The sequence below is a fragment of the Pygocentrus nattereri genome, chromosome 23 (genome assembly GCF_015220715.1).
Source record: "Pygocentrus nattereri isolate fPygNat1 chromosome 23, fPygNat1.pri, whole genome shotgun sequence".
Classification (NCBI taxonomy): domain Eukaryota; kingdom Metazoa; phylum Chordata; class Actinopteri; order Characiformes; family Serrasalmidae; genus Pygocentrus; species Pygocentrus nattereri.
In genome coordinates this window covers 30112826-30133202 of record NC_051233.1, presented here as the reverse complement: position 1 = coordinate 30133202, position 20377 = coordinate 30112826, and the positions used below count along the sequence as shown (strand labels likewise).

The window sequence follows — 20377 nt, the reverse complement described above, 5'->3', positions numbered from 1 at the left end:
TGGGCCACTGGGCAACACCCTGATCACACACACACAGTCACAGATTGATGATGATGATGATAATAATAATAATAATATCAGCACATGATGTGGAGAGAACACACACTTTTAGCATGTAGTGCAGCACAGCGAGGGCTATAGGTTCCAGGTTTGGCCATATGTCAAAGAGAGTTATGCTCTGTGTGTTTTGCGTAATCTGCGCTTCTGGGGTTGCCGTTTTGAATTATCCTCATTGTTCAATAAGCAACTTGGCAGACAAATTCAAAATTAGGGGTCAATCCTAACTCAGCAAATAGCTCAACCAATGACAGTCCTGTTACTGCTATAGCAGTGACCACTCGTATTGGAATAGCAGTGCTGTCTCTGCCGGGAAGGGGAATTACATGTTGCAATGGCGTTCTCCGCTATGAACCCACTGACTGTAAGGTCAAGGCCTCAGTTCAGGCCATAATTGTGTCAAAAAAAGGCCAAAAAATTAGGAAAAAAACACCTGGGGTTTCAAATACTATGGTAGGGTTAGGTTAACAGTACTGTACATGAATATATTTTGGCCATGGTAGAACAACAAAGAACCTCTGAAGCCTATAAAAGACCTTCTATTTTATATTCTTTCTCCTATGTAATTTTTTTGGAGATATGCAGTTTTGTTATGCCAGTGATGTGCAACCCATTTCCAAAAAAGTTGGGATGTTGTGAAAAATGTAAATAAAAACAAAATGCAATGATGGGCAAAATATGTCAACCCATAATATTTAATTGAAATGCTTTATATCAAATGCAGCATATCAAATTTTGAAACAAATGTTTTGGTTTTTTTTTTTGTTTTTAATATTTGCCCATTTTGAATTTGATGCCAGCAACATGTTCCAGAAAAGTTGGGACAGGGCAACAAAAGCCTGGTAAAGTTGTGTATGTTTTAAAAAAAAACACCTGGTTAATTGGCTCCAGGTCAATAACATGATTGGGTATAAAATGAGCTTCCCAGAGAGGCTTTCAAAAGTAAAGCTAAGCAAATAGTGCGATAATTCAAGATGAATGTTTCTCAACATAAAATACCAAAAAAACTTTTCATCATCTTTGATGCATCTATGGTCCCTTGCATACAGAGATTTCAGGGGCCAAAAATCAGCATTTACTGGCCATGATCTTTGGGCCCTCAGGCAGCACTGCATTACAAAACAGACATAATTCTGTAGTGGGAATCACTGCATGGGCTCAGAAACTGAAAACCCCAGTCTGTGAAAACAGTTTGACACTGCATCCACACAAGCCAGAACAGTCTTACCAAATTTGACCCAACAGCTCTGACTTTTGAATAAATAATTTAGACTATAAATAGTGCAATAATTGACAAGACAGAAGAACATCATGTAATCAACATCAAAGCAATAACAGGTAACTGTAAACCAACTAACATATAAAATGTGTAGGAGGGAGAGGAGCTGATCCAGGAGCAGCCAGAGCTCCGGCCTGTGGTCCAGCAGAAGCTGAAGGAGATGAGAGAATGCTGGACCCACCTGGAGAGCACCACCAAGGCCAAGGCTCGGCAGCTCTTCGAGACGCAGAACCACCGCACCGCGGACGTCCCACAGACCCTGTCTGACCTGGACCAACACCTGAATGTCCTCCATGAGCAGCCTCCTCCACTCGGGACGGCAACAAACACCTCACACATCACCCCCACCAGCCTGCTGCCCCCACGGGCCACCTTCAGCCAGCAGCTCCAGAGGATACAGGTCAGGCAAATGTTTGCTGTCTGCTTCTGTAAACATGGACGTTGCATGGCTACAGACAGTAGTAAGGACTCGGTCTTAAAGCCTGAATTGTGTCTGTGCTTTTTGTCCATTTTTATAGGTAACACACAGTGTCAGAACCTGCAGAAGCAAGTCTATTAGAGATTATTTAACAACTCGACAGAGTTTAAGTCAAGTCTGTGGTGGTATAAGCATGATGCTAATAAGCTAATTCCATTACCTGTTAGCTACATTGGCCCTGTAGCTCCAGTACAAAACTACAGTAGCCGATCGAAACGTTTGAGGTTCGAAATTATGTAAAAGTCTCCAACAATTTTCGTGCATTTTATGTTTTCTGCTGAAGTCCATTTACAATGGTTGTGTACTTTTATGTACCAACAGTAGTCGTAATTATTTTTTACATGACTATTTTCCAACCCATAAACAGGCAGTTTTTTCTGAGCCTTTAAGACCTGATATATGTAAATGAAACCTGTTCTGATTGGCTGTGTTCTATTGCACCTCATTCAAAAAGTGGTCTAAACTGGAACACTCCTCATCACTTCAGTTTAGGGGGCGGGGCTAAAGTGCTGTAGTTGAATGAATTTAATTTGATTAATTAAAGTACTTTAATAGTTTTTCTGCACTTTTTTAACCTCTGTTTAATAAAGGAGAAAAATAATACTTGTGTTTTTTTTTTTAAACCGTCCCTTCAAGGTGGAACGGATGAATTGCAGTTAGATTAATACGTTTTGGATCTTTCTCTCTCTTAGTCGATGGAGGCTCAGATGCAGCTCTATCAGGGCGTAGGTGAACTGAGGGGCGAAGCTGATATTGGCAGGCTAAGTGATATGGGCGTGGCTGACCAGCTGCATCGCCGGCCAATGGGAATCGAGAGTGAGGACCAAGGGGGCGTGGCTGAGACGCGCATCGTGCGCCTGATCGAGCCGCTCAAAGAAAGGAGGCGGATCCTTCTGGCCTCCAAAGAAATGCATCAAGTCACGCAGGACCTGGAGGACGAGATTGTGAGTTCGTCTATTCGTCCAGCTTTCACCCTGTCCATCCACACCTCAGGATTAGATGGTGATCTTCGTCCACAAGACGAAGGGTTGAGTGTCCATATTTGGCAGTAGAAAAACTACTGCCCTCCCAAGTGCTTATGGGATGCAATGAGTTTTTGTTGTTTTGTTGTTTTCATACTGCAGCCAGCACATCATAAGACGGTTCAATTGCCATTATAACAAATACACAGTACAGAAATCAAGCAGTGAGGAAAATATGGGAACAGGACTTTCTTAGTTGATTTCAGAATAGGGATTCAGTGATAATCTATTATAATATTGTTTAATCGATGAGGCATGCGCTCATTTTCAAACATAATATTAATAATAACAATAATAATAATAATTATATGAAAAAGTGGTGTTTTATTCTTTATAATCCACTACTGTAAAAACAAACAGTTGTGTTCATGTTTTAAACGTAATTCCGAAATGTCGGTCTTCCTTCAATGGCATTGCTCTCCATTCTGATATCTGCTCGCCTGTCTGATATCTCTCTCTCTCTCTCTCTCTCTCTCTCTCTCTCTCTCTCTCTCTCTCTCACTCTCTCACACTCACTCTCTCTCTCTCTCTCTCTCTGTCTCTGTCTCTCTCTCTCTCTCTCTCTCTCTCTCTCTCTCTCTCTCTCTCTCACTCTCTCACACTCACTCTCTCTCTCTCTCTCTCTCTCTCTCTCTCACTCTCTCACACTCACTCTCTCTCTCTCTCTCTCACTCTCTCTCACTGACTCACTCTGACTCTCTCTCTCTCACTCACTCTCTCTCTCTCTCTCTCACTCTCTCTCACTGACTCACTCTGACTCTCTCTCTCTCTCTCACTCTCTCACACTCACTCTCTCTCTCTCTCTCTCTCTCTCTCTCACACTCACTCTCTCTCTCTCTCTCTCTCTCACTCTCTCTCACTGACTCACTCTGACTCTCTCTCTCTCACTCACTCTCTCTCTCTCTCTCTCTCACTCTCTCTCACTGACTCACTCTGACTCTCTCTCTCTCTCTCTCTCACTCTCTCACACTCACTCTCTCTCTCTCTCTCTCTCTCTCTCACTCTCTCTCACTGACTCACTCTGACTCTCTCTCTCTCTCTCACACTCTCTCACTCTGACTCTCACTCTCTCTCTCTCTCTCTCTCTCTCTCCCTCTCTCCCTCCAGGTGTGGATTCAGGAACGATTGCCTTTGGCCTCCTCTAAAGAATATGGGACCAACCTTCAGAGCGTTCAGCATCTGGTTAAAAACCATGAGGTAGGAGACAGAGGAGAAATAAACAACACAGGACAAGTTCTAGTTTAAAAAAATGAAACAGTCCAGCTATTATGGCCAAAGGAAAACTCTTTAGAAACCCCTCTCTCGTAGCCCCACCGTACTGATGCTCATTTAGAGACCACTGAGACCACCAGCAGTGGTCCTGTGGTTGGACACTAACCCACGATGAATGCTGTAGGGAAGCTGGTGAATAGTGCAGCAGCAAGTGAGCTACAAGCTGTGTTTGTATATGGGGGTCACCTATTAATATTCATTATCTTATTAGCATAAACTGACCCCAGATCTGTCCTCCTTCTATCAGATATGTGATACAGTCCCCACTGCATTCTGCTCCAACATCCTGCCTGAGAAAAACACAGCACGCTACAATGCGAATTATGTGTAGGACTAAAGACTTGAAGTTTCCTGTTTTCCCCAACATTTCATGATTGCGCTGGTCTATAAAAAGATGGGAACGACTGAGGCGCTGTGTACATTCTGAATTATTGATTTATATGACTGCTTTTGCCTTCCAACAGGAGCTGAATATGGCATGCGTGGGTCTTTTAGAAACCACTGCAGTAAATCATTCAGTAGCCGTTCTGCATTTTTCACGGCCACGTGTTAAAGATGTTGGTGTTTAACTCTGAGTGTGAACGCCTTTGGCTCCTGTTTCATCATGTCTCAGTTTTCATTGGTCCTGATTGGTCCTGTAAGAGTTTTACTGATCTCTTCTGTTTCTGTCTCTGGCTGGATTGTCTGTCTATCTTGGATTGTTTTGACTGACTGAGAAAAAGTAGCACCTTTAAATATCTGGCAGGCAAAGCAGGTGTTACTATCAATTTATATGGTTTATAATAGCCTGACTGATTAGCGTTACTGCTACTGAGCGTTGACTGATTAGCGTTACTGCTACTGAGCGTTGACTGATTAGCGCTACTGCTACTGAGCGTTGACTGATTAGCGTTACTGCTACTGAGCGTTGACTGATTAGCGCTACTGCTACTGAGCGTTGACTGATTAGCGTTACTGCTACTGAGCGCTGAATGATTAGCGTTACTGCTACTGAGCGCTGACTGATTAGCGTTACTGCTACTGAGCGCTGACTGATTAGCGCTACTGCTACTGAGCGTTGACTGATTAGCGTTACTGCTACTGAGCGCTGACTGATTAGCGTTACTGCTACTGAGCGCTGACTGATTAGCGCTACTGCTACTGAGCGTTGACTGATTAGCGTTACTGCTACTGAGCGCTGACTGATTAGCGCTACTGCTACTGAGCGCTGAATGATTAGCGTTACTGCTACTGAGCGCTGACTGATTAGCGTTACTGCTACTGAGCGCTGACTGATTAGCGCTACTGCTACTGAGCGCTGAATGATTAGCGTTACTGCTACTGAGCGCTGACTGATTAGCGTTACTGCTACTGAGCGCTGACTGATTAGCGTTACTGCTACTGAGCGCTGACTGATTAGCGCTACTGCTATAGCGCTACTGCTACTGAGCGCTGACTGATTAGCGCTACTGCTACTGAGCGCTGACTGATTAGCGCTACTGCTATAGCGCTACTGCTACTGAGCGCTTACTGATTAGCGCTACTGCTACTGAGCGCTTACTGATTAGCGTTACTGCTACTGAGCGCTGACTGATTAGCGTTACTGCTACTGAGCGCTTACTGATTAGCGTTACTGCTACTGAGCGCTGACTGATTAGCGTTACTGCTACTGAGCGCTGAATGATTAGCGCTACTGCTACTGAGCGCTGAATGATTAGCGTTACTGCTACTGAGCGCTGACTGATTAGCGTTACTGCTACTGAGCGCTGACTGATTAGCGTTACTGCTACTGAGCGCTGACTGATTAGCGTTACTGCTACTGAGCGCTGACTGATTAGCGCTACTGCTATAGCGCTACTGCTACTGAGCGCTTACTGATTAGCGCTACTGCTACTGAGCGCTTACTGATTAGCGTTACTGCTACTGAGCGCTGACTGATTAGCGTTACTGCTACTGAGCGCTGACTGATTAGCGTTACTGCTACTGAGCGCTGACTGATTAGCGTTACTGCTACTGAGCGCTGACTGATTAGCGTTACTGCTACTGAGCGCTGACTGATTAGCGTTACTGCTACTGAGCGCTGACTGATTAGCGCTACTGCTACTGAGCGCTGAATGATTAGCGTTACTGCTACTGAGCGCTGACTGATTAGCGCTACTGCTACTGAGCGCTGAATGATTAGCGTTACTGCTACTGAGCGTTGACTGATTAGCGTTACTGCTACTGAGCGCTGACTGATTAGCGTTACTGCTACTGAGTGCTGAATGATTAGCGTTACTGCTACTGAGCGCTGACTGATTAGCGTTACTGCTACTGAGCGCTGACTGATTAGCGTTACTGCTACTGAGCGCTGACTGATTAGCGTTACTGCTACTGAGCGCTGACTGATTAGCGCTACTGCTATAGCGCTACTGCTACTGAGCGCTTACTGATTAGCGCTACTGCTACTGAGCGCTTACTGATTAGCGTTACTGCTACTGAGCGCTGACTGATTAGCGTTACTGCTACTGAGCACTGACTGATTAGCGTTACTGCTATAGCGCTACTGCTACTGAGCGCTGACTGATTAGCGCTACTGCTACTGAGCGCTGACTGATTAGCGCTACTGCTATAGCGCTACTGCTACTGAGCGCTTACTGATTAGCGCTACTGCTACTGAGCGCTTACTGATTAGCGTTACTGCTACTGAGCGCTGACTGATTAGCGTTACTGCTACTGAGCGCTTACTGATTAGCGTTACTGCTACTGAGCGCTGACTGATTAGCGTTACTGCTACTGAGCGCTGAATGATTAGCGCTACTGCTACTGAGCGCTGAATGATTAGCGTTACTGCTACTGAGCGCTGACTGATTAGCGTTACTGCTACTGAGCGCTGACTGATTAGCGTTACTGCTACTGAGCGCTGACTGATTAGCGTTACTGCTACTGAGCGCTGACTGATTAGCGCTACTGCTATAGCGCTACTGCTACTGAGCGCTTACTGATTAGCGCTACTGCTACTGAGCGCTTACTGATTAGCGTTACTGCTACTGAGCGCTGACTGATTAGCGTTACTGCTACTGAGCGCTGACTGATTAGCGTTACTGCTACTGAGCGCTGACTGATTAGCGTTACTGCTACTGAGCGCTGACTGATTAGCGTTACTGCTACTGAGCGCTGACTGATTAGCGCTACTGCTACTGAGCGCTGACTGATTAGCGTTACTGCTACTGAGCGCTGACTGATTAGCGCTACTGCTATAGCGCTACTGCTACTGAGCGCTTACTGATTAGCGCTACTGCTACTGAGCGCTTACTGATTAGCGTTACTGCTACTGAGCGCTGACTGATTAGCGTTACTGCTACTGAGCGCTGACTGATTAGCGTTACTGCTACTGAGCGCTGACTGATTAGCGTTACTGCTACTGAGCGCTGACTGATTAGCGTTACTGCTACTGAGCGCTGACTGATTAGCGTTACTGCTACTGAGCGCTGACTGATTAGCGTTACTGCTACTGAGCGCTGACTGATTAGCGCTACTGCTACTGAGCGCTGAATGATTAGCGTTACTGCTACTGAGCGCTGACTGATTAGCGCTACTGCTACTGAGCGCTGAATGATTAGCGTTACTGCTACTGAGCGTTGACTGATTAGCGTTACTGCTACTGAGCGCTGACTGATTAGCGTTACTGCTACTGAGTGCTGAATGATTAGCGTTACTGCTACTGAGCGCTGACTGATTAGCGTTACTGCTACTGAGCGCTGACTGATTAGCGTTACTGCTACTGAGCGCTGACTGATTAGCGTTACTGCTACTGAGCGCTGACTGATTAGCGCTACTGCTATAGCGCTACTGCTACTGAGCGCTTACTGATTAGCGCTACTGCTACTGAGCGCTTACTGATTAGCGTTACTGCTACTGAGCGCTGACTGATTAGCGTTACTGCTACTGAGCGCTGACTGATTAGCGTTACTGCTACTGAGCGCTGACTGATTAGCGTTACTGCTACTGAGCGCTGACTGATTAGCGTTACTGCTACTGAGCGCTGACTGATTAGCGTTACTGCTACTGAGCGCTGACTGATTAGCGTTACTGCTACTGAGCGCTGACTGATTAGCGCTACTGCTACTGAGCGCTGAATGATTAGCGTTACTGCTACTGAGCGCTGACTGATTAGCGCTACTGCTACTGAGCGCTGAATGATTAGCGTTACTGCTACTGAGCGTTGACTGATTAGCGTTACTGCTACTGAGCGCTGACTGATTAGCGTTACTGCTACTGAGCGCTGAATGATTAGCGTTACTGCTACTGAGCGCTGACTGATTAGCGTTACTGCTACTGAGCGCTGACTGATTAGCGCTACTGCTACTGAGCGCTGAATGATTAGCGTTACTGCTACTGAGCGCTGAATGATTAGCGTTACTGCTACTGAGCGCTGACTGATTAGCGTGACTGCTACTGAGCGCTGACTGATTAGCGTTACTGCTACTGAGCGCTGACTGATTAGCGTTACTGCTACTGAGCGCTGACTGATTAGCGTGACTGCTACTGAGCGCTAACTGATTAGCGTTACTGCTACTGAGCGCTGACTGATTAGCGCTACTGCTACTGAGCGCTGACTGATTAGCGTGACTGCTACTGAGCGCTGACTGATTAGCGTTACTGCAACTGAGCGCTGACTGATTAGCGTTACTGCTACTGAGCGCTGACTGATTAGCGCTACTGCTACTGAGCGCTGAATGATTAGCGTTACTGCTACTGAGCGCTGACTGATTAGCGTTACTGCTACTGAGCGCTGACTGATTAGCGCTACTGCTACTGAGCGCTGACTGATTAGCGCTACTGCTGCTGAGCGCTGACTGATTAGCGTTACTGCTACTGAGCGCTGACTGATTAGCGTTACTGCTGCTGAGCGCTGACTGATTAGCGTTACTGCTACTGAGCGTTGACTGATTAGCGTTACTGCTGCTGAGCGCTGACTGATTAGCGTTACTGCTACTGAGCGCTGACTGATTAGCGTTACTGCTACTGAGCGCTGACTGATTAGCGTTACTGCTACTGAGGATGGAGTCAGTTCACCTCACTTCTCCAGACACTATTTTCTAGCTAATGCTAAAGCTTTAGCCAAAAGGCTACCAACACTCAAGTTGTTCATTTTTAATATTTGCTCATTTTTAAAATACTGGAATGCCCACGTTTCCATACTTGTGCTCCACTGCATTAGACATGTTTCTTCAAGCTCTGTGTTTGTGTTTGGCTGATTGGCTGTTCAGGCTCTGCAGATGGAGCAGCAGGCCCGGAGGGCACGGCTGGAGGAGGTGCTGGAGCGGGCGGAGGCCATCGCTGCCCTCCGCACTCCGGAGGTGGAGCTGGTGAGGGAGGGGGCGGTGCACGTGAGGCAGCTGTGGGAGGTGCTTCAGGTAGAGATGGAGCGGCGCACCGTGATGCTGGACGCTGTAAGCCACTCCCAGCAGTACTACACCGAGGCAGCGAAGGCAGAGTCGTGGCTCGGTGACCAGAAACTTCACGTTCTCAATGACGAAAACGGCAACGTAAGAATGGAAACGATGTGATTTGAGCTGATTTTAACCCTTAGAAGTTACTATTTTGTCACATTGTTTAAATGTATTAAAATAATTGCATAATAATTAGTCAGATGTAACTATTCATGACATATATTCTGAATAATAGGTTCAAGCCTGCACTTCTGACTTCTGATTGTTTTGATGTCAAAGAATGACAAAAACAATGTGTAATAATGTTCCTTACCTGCTCTTCAATTTACAAACACAAATGTTGTGTGAATTGAAAAGTTTAGAAAATGTGAGTAGTTTGTAAAAACGTAAAAACGTCGATGTGTTTAAAGAACCTCCTCATAATTAAATGGTTCTATTCAAAAGTAAAGTTTTTTCATTGTATGCTAAAGTTTGGACACCCCTGGTCCAATTCCGCATTTTGTTGATATTCCAAGTGAGAATTAGTGAACGTGTCCTCTACAGAGACCACACTTCTGCACATTTTAATGCACAATTACTGCTGTAATACATGGAGGGGGGCATAAAAATGTGGCCTGTGCAAATTTTACATCATATTTTATATTTTTTGTGTTATTGTTCTGTGTTAAAGTCAACAGTCAATAAATGTGCATTGTAACTGTAACTGCCACTTCTGATTTTGACACAAGGTATTAATATAATTTGCATTAAAATATTAGATTTAAGCCAGTGTGCATTTTTTGGGAATTTGTAATCTTGTTCACGAGGAACTTGTTAGAATGTCCTGCGTTGAACAGAAGAAACAAGAACCTAAACCCGCCAAACTGTGTGGATTTGTTAATGTGGCAGTAAAGTGTGTGTGTAAGGTGAGAGACCGCAGTACGACTGTAAAGCTGTAGCTGCAGTCTGTGGTTAATGTTGTGTGGTGTCTGTATTTCTCTCTCTCTCTCTCTGTAGGATGAAGCGAGCACTCTGAGGTTGCTGAAGGAGCAGCTGGCTTTAGAGCAGAAAGTGGAGACTTACGCGGAGACGGTAGGCTTCCTCTCTCAGCAGTGCCGCCGCATGCTGGAGCTGGGACATCCCGACAGGTAAACAGCCCTTTAAATGAACCACATTAACCCCCCCAATTATCAAACATCCTATTAAACCCCGCTTTCTGCAAATGTAAACATCCTTTAAATCACCCAACAATTAAATACTGAACATTTTTAACACCCCAGCATGTAAATGTCCTTTTAAACACCCTGGCAGGTACACTCCTCTTCAGACACATGGTAGATAACCTACCCCCTCAAAATCTGGCATTCGTAGTCCCTTTTACAAACCTGAACAGGTAATCCTCCCTCCAAACACTTGAAAAGGATAAAAACATCTTCAAAACACATGAATAAACAGCCCTTACACCTGAAAAACCAAACCCTCTTTGAACACCTGAACAGGTTTACTGCCCTTAAAACACCTGAACAGGTTTACTCTCCTTTAAACACCTGAACAGTTAAACACTCCTTTAAACACCTGAACAGGTAAACACTCCTTTAGACACCTCAACAGGTAAACACTCCTTTAAACACCTGAACAGGTAAACACTCCTTTAAACACCTGAACAGGTTTACTCTCCTTTAAACACCTGAACAGGTAAACACTCCTTTAAACACCTGAACAGGTAAACACTCCTTTAGACACCTGAACAGGTAAACACTCCTTTAAACACCTGAACAGGTAAACACTCCTTTAGACACCTGAACAGGTAAACACTCCTTTAGACATATGAACAGGTTTACTCTCCTTTAAACACCTGAACAGGTAAACACTCCTTTAGACATATGAACAGGTTTACTCTCCTTTAAACACCTGAACAGGTAAACACTCCTTTAAACACCTGAACAGGTAAACACTCCTTTAGACATATAAACAGGTTTACTCTCCTTTAAACACCTGAATAGGTAAACACTCCTTTAAACACCTGAACAGGTAAACACTCCTTTAAACACCTGAACAGGTAAACACTCCTTTAGACATATGAACAGGTTTACTCTCCTTTAAACACCTGAATAGGTAAACACTCCTTTAAACACCTGAACAGGTAAACACTCCTTTAGACACCTGAACAGGTAAACACTCCTTTAAACCTGAAAAGGTAAACACTCCTTTAAACACCTGAACAGGTAAACACTCCTTTAGACACCTGAACAGGTAAACACTCCTTTAAACACCTGAACAGGTAAACACTCCTTTAGACACCTGAACAGGTAAACACTCCTTTAGACATATGAACAGGTTTACTCTCCTTTAAACACCTGAACAGGTAAACACTCCTTTAGACATATGAACAGGTTTACTCTCCTTTAAACACCTGAACAGGTAAACACTCCTTTAAACACCTGAACAGGTAAACACTCCTTTAGACATATGAACAGGTTTACTCTCCTTTAAACACCTGAATAGGTAAACACTCCTTTAAACACCTGAACAGGTAAACACTCCTTTAGACACCTGAACAGGTAAACACTCCTTTAAACCTGAAAAGGTAAACACTCCTTTAAACACCTGAACAGGTAAACACTCCTTCAGACACCTGAACAGGTAAGCACTCCATTAGACACCTGAACAGGTAAACACTCCTTTAAACCTGAACAGGTAAACACTCCTTTAAACACCTGAACAGGTAAACACTCCTTTAGACAGCTGAACAGGTAAACCCTCCTTTAGACACCTGAACAGGTAAACACTCCTTTAGACACCTGAACAGGTAAACACTCCTTTAAACACCTGAACAGTTAAACACTCCTTTAAACACCTGAACAGGTAAACACTCCTTTAAACACCTGAAAAAGTAAACCCTCTTTGAACATCTGAACAAGTAAGCACCACTTCAAACACCTGAACAGGTAAACGTCCCTTCAAACACCTGAACAGGTAAACGTCCCTTTAAACACCTGAACAGGTTTACTCTCCTTTAAACACCTGAACAGGTAAACCCCTCTCAAGCACGTTATAGGTAAATTCCCCTTTAAATAATAACACTCCGCTTTTCTCTGTCCCTCAGTGAGCAGATCACTAAGCAGCAGGCTCATATCGACCGGCTCTACGTGTCTCTGAAGGACCTGGTGGAGCAGAGGAAGACTAAGCTGGAGCAGCAGTACTGGCTCTATCAGCTGAAGAGGGAGGTGGAGGCTCTGGAGAAGTGGATCTCAGCGCGAGAGGCTGTGGCCAGCTCCACTGAGCTCGGACAGGACCTGGAGCACGTCACGGTGTGCTACACACACAAGTTCACTAATGAAGCTGAATGAAAAGATTTAGAAGGTTTTGTTTTTCTGTAAAAGTATTTTACAGGATCTGAAATGTTGCACAAACCGAATCTGCTACATCTTGAAAGCGATGTGCTGAATTTCTGCTTTAACGTTGTTTACGAGTGAGTGCTGTGTGGACGAAGGTGGTGGTCCTGACATGTGCGTCCCCTCTGCAGGCTCTGCAGGAGAAGTTCACGGCGTTCCGGGCGGAGACCAGCTCTGTGGGTCAGAGGCAGATGGACTCTGTCAATAAGATGGTGAATGAGATGATCGACTGCGGCCACGTGGACGCCGCCACCATCGCTGAGTGGAAGGACGGCCTGAACGAGTCGTGGGCTGACCTGCAGGAGCTGATGGAGACCAGAGCGCAGATGCTGGCCGCCTCCCACCAGCTTCACAAGTTCTTCACCGATTGCCAAGAGGTAGTAAAGGAGGAGTGGGGAGGGGTACGAAGGTCGTTTTTTGGACATGCATTTGGGAACAGCGAAATTTTGAGGCTCAAAATGGGGAAGCCATTCAGAATAAAGCTCAGACTCATGCCATCAGAAATTTGAATTTAAGTGCAAAAATTTGCAACTAAATTTAATTTTGAATATATATCATATCATCTGAAATGAATTCTAACCTGGAATTGAATTGTAGGGTTTGTAAGAGAATACGATAAGGCCTGAAACTGAATTTTGATGTTGATGACCGCTTTTGGATCGACTGCTTTTGTCTGCAAGACACCTGAATGTCATATTGAAAGAGAATCTTAAAATGTGAATTGATAGAAAAACTGCTTTGAGAGCTGGACGTCTGGTTCCTATCAGCACCACTGTGAACAAATATGACTGTACTTTTCTCTAAAATGGAGCATTTCACACCAAACCATTCTGAATTACTTTACTTATATCTTAGCCATTTAAATATGCAGACATGTAAAAAAGTGTGGTATTTACGTTTATATGTTATCCATTAGACACCAAAAGGCATTTTAGATGTTTTATTAAATGTTTTTAACTAACTGTTTTAGGAAGTAGTTATTTAAAAAAAGGGCAGTCGTGGGCTGGAGGTTAGGGAACTGGCCCTGTGACCGGAAGGTTGCCGGTTCGATCCCCAAAGCTGACAGTCCATGATTGAGGTGTCCTTGAGCAAGACACCTAACCCCCAATTGCTCCCTGGGTGCTGTAGATAGGGCTGCCCACCGCTCCGGGCAAGTGTGTGCTCACTGCCCCCTAGTGTGTGTGTATTCACTAGAGTGTATGTGGTGTTTCACTTCACGGATGGGTTAAATGCGGAGGTGGAATTTACTTTACTTATTTTATTTATTACTTAACTTAAATAATTTACTGTAATCATCTATTTAGTCATTTTTGTCACTCCATTCCTTATTCTAGGCATATCTTAGATATTTTTTTCACACCTTTCTATTAGCTGAGATCTGTGAAGTTATACAGCTGTAGCATCATGTTAGAATTATTTTATACATGCATGAGAAATCAAATCAGTTTTCTATTATTAAAAACACTGCCACACACAGACCCTCCTGGTTTAGTTTCTTTAATGTCCTTGTTGTCCGCGCAGGTGTTGGTGCAGATTGAGGGGAAGATGAGGCAGTTGCCGGAGGTGCGCTCCTGTCAGGTGAGCACAGCCAACCCCGGCACTCTCCAGAGACTGCTGCACTCCTTCGAACACTCTCTGCAGCTGCTCGTCGCACAGGTGAGCCCCACACACACAGACTTCACACCTGTACTGAGCAGATGCAGTCGGCACTACTGACCGGCAGGAGCCTGAATGCGAGCAAAGGGAATTTCCCATTCAGGCTCTTACTGTATCCAACAGCACGTAACGATTAATTCTCATTACCTTAACATACAGTACTTTATGGCAAGTGTCCAGTTATATTACTATACACTGCTGTGTGTTAACACACTGTGTTCATTTCCAGTCAAAATGGTTATTAAATGGTTATTAAGTACAAGTTAATCCTTCGTCAGAGTCAGCAAAAAAAAGGGGAACGTATTCATTTAGGAAAAAATGACACAGGAGACTCAACAACTAAATATATTACACATTTCAGTGTTCGAGTGTGTCGCTCTCTACTTTTATTACAGCTTCCATTCTTTTCAGGAGACTCACTTTCAGTTTGTCAAAGAAATCCGCAGCCGCACCTCCAAAGTTCAGTCTTAGAAGTTGGTTAAATTTTCAGCTTCTCATGATCCCACTAATCTAGTGATTCAGTGATGTTGAGGTCTGGACTCTTGTGGTCAGTCCATTGTTCTGAGAACACCAGTGGTGTCTTTGTTTTGTCTCTTTGAAACTAAAGAAGTGAAGCGTGTGTTCTGACCTTTGCACAGTGCTGTATGTGTAAAACTTTTTAAAATATTAATAATATGGGGAATGATTGCTAAACGTTGCACAGTAGTGTACACGGACTGGACATTTCATTAAAACCGTCCCCTTGTTTCTGCACGCATTGTCCATTAAATCAGCTCCACTGACCATATAGGAGCAATTTGTAGTTCTACAATTACAGACTGTAGTCCATCTGTTTCTCAGCCTGTTTTGTTAGCCCCCTTTTACACCGTTCTTCAACGGTCAGAACCTCCACAGGGCAGAGCAGGTATTTTGGGTGGTGGCGTGGTGGAGACCATAAGTTAAAGCATGTCATAACACACTCCCAGCATGAGCCCTACCTGCTCTACTCTTCTGCAATTCTGTTTTCTTTTCTCATTTCTGATATATTGTGAATGTTCTACATCTGACCCATGCAGGTGCGTCAGCTGCAGGAGAACGCATCTCAGCTCCGTGCAATCTACGCCGGCGAGAAAGCCGACGCCATCTTGGCCCGAGAGCAGGAAGTGATGCAGGCATGGAAGGAGCTGCTGGTGGCGTGCGAGGGAAGTCGTGTGCAGGTTACCACGGTAACAGACAAAATCCAGTTCTTCGCCTTGGTGCGTGAGCTCAGCATGTGGACGGATGGAATCACGGGACAGATCGGTTCTTCTGAGGAGGCACGGTATGAATGCGCTCCTTGGTTGAAACGCAGATGTCATCACCCAAACCTTTTACAGTCAGATGAAGCAAAGCTATAAACAGAGAAAGCACAAAAAAATCATTATCTATACTCATATATGTCCATATAGCCACCTACACCTGCACCTGAGATGCAGTAACTTCAGTTTAGCCACACCCTTTCCTGTTAAAGTGATGCAGAGCCTGTAGCAAACGTTTTGGAGTGGAAGACGAAAGACAGCAATTAAACGTTATGCTGTTCCTGTCTGTCAGACAGAAGACAGATTAATGCAGCTTTCCAAAGGATTCACAGGTGCAATTGGAGTGGCTGAAGTTTATTTTTTCCTCCTGGGGATTTGAGTCTGAATTTCCCAGTCTGATCCACATTTCAGCCCAGACTGCTTTTTGAACGAGACATAAGTGAATTTTAGAACAGAAGCAGGAACCACTGCTATGTGGATGTCCTACAAACTCCAGTTCCAAAAGGGCTGGGACAGTAGGTAAAATGCTAATGAAAGCAGAAAGAGGTGATGTGTAAATTCTGTTTGACCTGTTTTAAATATAAATGAGTACCAAAAACGCAAAATTTAGTTTTAACCATCTAAAATGTATACACTGGTTACTATCTGGATGGATGTTTTTTCCATTGGCCCAGAGAGTCCATAGGGGCACATGGTCACCACATTTAGAGCTCTGTTGTTTTTGTTTTTTGCCGCTAGCCACGTGCCGTTAGAAGCAGGTTAGTGATTCCCGCTTTAGCGTACTGTGCCAGATGTATTCAGCTGGCTCTTTGCCCTTTTCTTGCCAACTTCTATTGATCAAGCTTTCAAAGACGTAGGCCGATGTCCATGTGTCTTATTATTGGCTGTTTGCATGTGTTTCAGGGATATCTCAGCCCTGGAGAATATGATCTCCCAGCACCAGAATCTGAAGAGTAAGATGGAGAACAAGAGCAAAAGCTTCTTGCAGTGTGTGGATATGGGGAAGATGCTGCTCGCTGCGCACAACCCTGCAGCCGAGGAGGTACAGACACCGACACCAACACCACCAAGCTTCAGGAAATCACCCACACACAAACACATACACTATTGTTCAGAAGTCTAGATGTTTTCAATTACTATACGATTAGAAGCTGTAGTCCATTGGTTTCTCTGCATACTTGGCTAGCCTGTTCACCCAGTTCTTTAATGGTCAGGGCACCCACAGAGCAGGTATTATTTGGGTGGTGGATCATTCTCAGTACTGCAGTAATACTGATGTGGTGGTGGTGTTAGTATGTGTTGCCCTGGTCTGGAGTTTTTAAATACCTCAGTGTCGCTACTGGACTGAGAATAGTCCACCAACCAAAAATATTCAGGCAACAGCGTCCTGTGACCACTGATGAAGAACTAGAGGATGACTGTGCCACAATAGAGGATCTATCGCCTCTGAAATCAACAAGGTAGGTGTCTAATAGAGTGGACAGTGTTTAAAAACTCCAGCAGCACTGCTGTGTCTGATCCACTTATACCAGCACAACGCATACTAACACACCACCACCATGTCATTGTTACTGCAGTTCTGGGAATAGTACCTGGTGAGTGGGGGTCCTGACCATTGAAGAACGTGAAAGGGAGCTAACAAAGTATGCAGAGAAACAGATGGAGAACAGTTTAACTGTAGAGCTAAACAGTGCTCCTATATCATAAGTGGAGCTTTCAAAATGGACAAAGAGCGTAGAAACACTATGTACTTAATGAAGTGGCCAGTTGGTGTGTGTGTCTGTGTGTGTATATATATATATATATATACATATATAGACAACACAATTGATTCTAAAATTACTGGAAAAGCTGCATAACATCAAAAACAAAGTTCCAATAAAAATTCATACGCTTAAAGCATGGCTTTGTCACGACCGGCCCCTCCCAGTCCTGTCCATGTGCTCGTGTTGTTTTGGTTTAGCCGGAGTGTTCTTTGTTTTGGTTTTGTAGTCCAGCCCCCTTGTTTAGTGACTCCGTCCCTGATTGTTCCCACCTGTGTCTTGTGATCCCTTGTTGGCCCTGTTATATTTAGCCCTGTGTTTGCCCCTTGTCTTTGCTGGTCTTTGTTGTTTGTAAAGTTTGGAAGTTTGGTCGTGCTTGTTTGATTCTGGTTTGTCTGTCATGTCTGTCCCTCCTGCTCTCTAGGACTGTCTAGACTGGATTTGCCCTTAATAAACGTCGCTTACCTCAGCACATGGGTCGGCCTCCTCGCTCCCAACTGTTACAGGCTGTTCCGGCTATAAGCAGTAGCTTAGGGCCCCAAGCCACCAGTGGGACCCAATGTGCATAATTTGTTTATTTACTATTTATTCAGAGTTATTTATTGTTTTACAGTCTTTACTTCTTCTTTTCTTTTCCTATTCAAAATGACTGAAGTGCTAATTCTGTTCACTTCTTGCGTACAGTATAATATAATAGGGTTGGATGGTGCACCAAGTAGGATGTTTTAGTATACCAGATGTTCAGAAAACAATCCTGGAAAAAAATCCTGAAAGTCCCATCTTTAAAAAGACACAACATAATGTATAAAACATAGAAAAATACATTTTGATGTCTAATATATATTATTTAACTCTACATTATGGAGCCAATTTATTATAAACCTTTTAAAACAGTAGTGTACGCTGGCCTACCCAACATACCAGCTGATGCGTTTAAAGATTCTGTTGTATGCTCCTTCTCCGTCTCATTCTTCATTTAGGTGAAGGAAAAGTTGGATTACGTGATGGCAAAGCAGAAAGATCTGAGTGATAAGTGGGAGCAGCACTGGGAGAAACTCCAGCGCAGTAAGAAAATCCTTGTGCCGATAACATTACACTTTTTTTTGGATATGTAAAATGACACATTACAAAGCATAATTTAAACAACATTTGGTAAATTATGTGCTTGTGTAACAAATTATATAACTATACAAATGGCATAGATACATTATGTTTTGAATTATAGTCACTGATTTACACTGTTTTTGTGTGTCCACAGTGCAACAAAAGTTACAGTCTGCCCAGACAAGTACAGCTGAGCAGGTGTGGCTCACATCCAAGGAGCCAATCAGCACTAGACATGAGGTCGAGGGTGACGAAGTGGAGCAGCTGATACGTCGGCATGAAGCGTTTAGGAAGGCAGCGGCTACATGGAAGGAACACTTTAGCTCCTTACGACAGGTCAGCGTGGCAGCGAGCTCTGCTCCAGTCTGATCCATCAAACATCTTATTCTCCATCAATACAGGCATCGAAATATAAATTATTGTCCTTGCATTTATACCTGTGCATTTATATCCAGTCCTTCAACAAACCCATCCACTCTGCATGTCCTAACAGCACCTCTTCTTCATGCCATGTTTTGCCCAGGCGGAGAAACTGAAGGAAGAGCAGACTAAGCAGCCTTCCACCTCGTCTCTTCTCAACAGACAGATGTTCCCTCTCTCCTGCCTAGTGCCCAGCTCTTCTTCGTCCTCCTCTTCCTCCTCTCTCTTCCGGAACCCTCTCCAAGACACACTGCTCGAGCCCAAGTCCAGTGCTCAAGACCTTGTACATACTGTGGCGCACACAGCCACGCACCCACTCACCCAGAGGCTCGGATCTGCACTTAATCCATACACACCGGTCATGAATGGCTCTTCCTACCATGGACTAAGCCAACAGGGTGTACTAGGGCTAGACAGCCCCAGCTACCACGGACTAAACCAACAAGTTGGTGTTCTGGGGGCGAACAGCTCCAGTTACACTGGATTAAATCAACAGGGTGCTTTAGGGGTGGACAGCTCTAGCTACACCGGGCTAAACCAACAGGGTGTCATGGGAGCTGATGGCTCTAGCTATCACAGCCTGAACCATCTCGGTGCCGTGGGGGTGACAGAACCCAAAGTGGCGTATGCCTGGCAGCACCTGAAGGCTGACTTCCTCCAACCCAAAATCAACCACATCCACAAGGCTGTCCCACCTCTATTGGAGGCCCACCGTGGCCATCTTGTTGGCGGAGCAGCAGATGTCCCTGGGACCCCAGTAGGCATGGACCCTTCCCTGGAGATGATCCACAGCCGGTTGCAGAGGGACCCACGAGGCAGCCGCTCAGACCCCCAGATGGACCACCTGCGCAGGGAGAGGGAGTACCGGCTGGGACGGCAGACGTCCAGCGAGCAGGAGATCCAGGCCAGGCTGAACGAGCTGCCGCTGATCGTGCGGCAGGAGCGTTACCGGCGGCGGCTGGAACGTCAGTCGTCCAGTGAGCAGGAGGGCAGCGGAAAACACAGGCTGCAGAGGCAGGACTCCAGTGACCAGGAGTCTGGGAAAGAAGGGTCAGAAAAGAGGCAGCCAGGGTGAGAAGAAATAGTTTTTGACAAATATGTGGTCAGACCATACAGTCTGTTAAAAAGCTATGATGGCAAAAGTTTTTTCTTTTAAAATCACTGTAATGTCCTGCAAATTGAACATTTCTGTGTACAGGGCTAGTTCTGAATGCTGAGACATGTGCAGGACAAACATTCATTTATGGCCATCACAGAAGTG

At 44.8% G+C, this 20377-nt stretch overlaps 1 protein-coding gene across 1 annotated transcript in view; it reads left to right on the top strand.

The window, feature by feature from the left end:
- The window catches only part of sptbn4a (spectrin, beta, non-erythrocytic 4a), a 53720-nt gene that overhangs the window by 17997 nt on the left and 15346 nt on the right, over positions 1-20377 (top strand). The window contains exons 3-15 of the mRNA XM_017687331.2: positions 1431-1736; positions 2507-2758; positions 3944-4033; positions 9340-9618; positions 10519-10649; positions 12608-12812; positions 13028-13273; positions 14418-14552; positions 15608-15852; positions 16733-16871; positions 18573-18657; positions 18851-19032; positions 19220-20187. Coding sequence (XP_017542820.2) covers positions 1431-1736; positions 2507-2758; positions 3944-4033; positions 9340-9618; positions 10519-10649; positions 12608-12812; positions 13028-13273; positions 14418-14552; positions 15608-15852; positions 16733-16871; positions 18573-18657; positions 18851-19032; positions 19220-20187 — 3263 coding nt within the window. The remainder of the gene's footprint in view (positions 1-1430; positions 1737-2506; positions 2759-3943; positions 4034-9339; positions 9619-10518; positions 10650-12607; positions 12813-13027; positions 13274-14417; positions 14553-15607; positions 15853-16732; positions 16872-18572; positions 18658-18850; positions 19033-19219; positions 20188-20377) is intronic.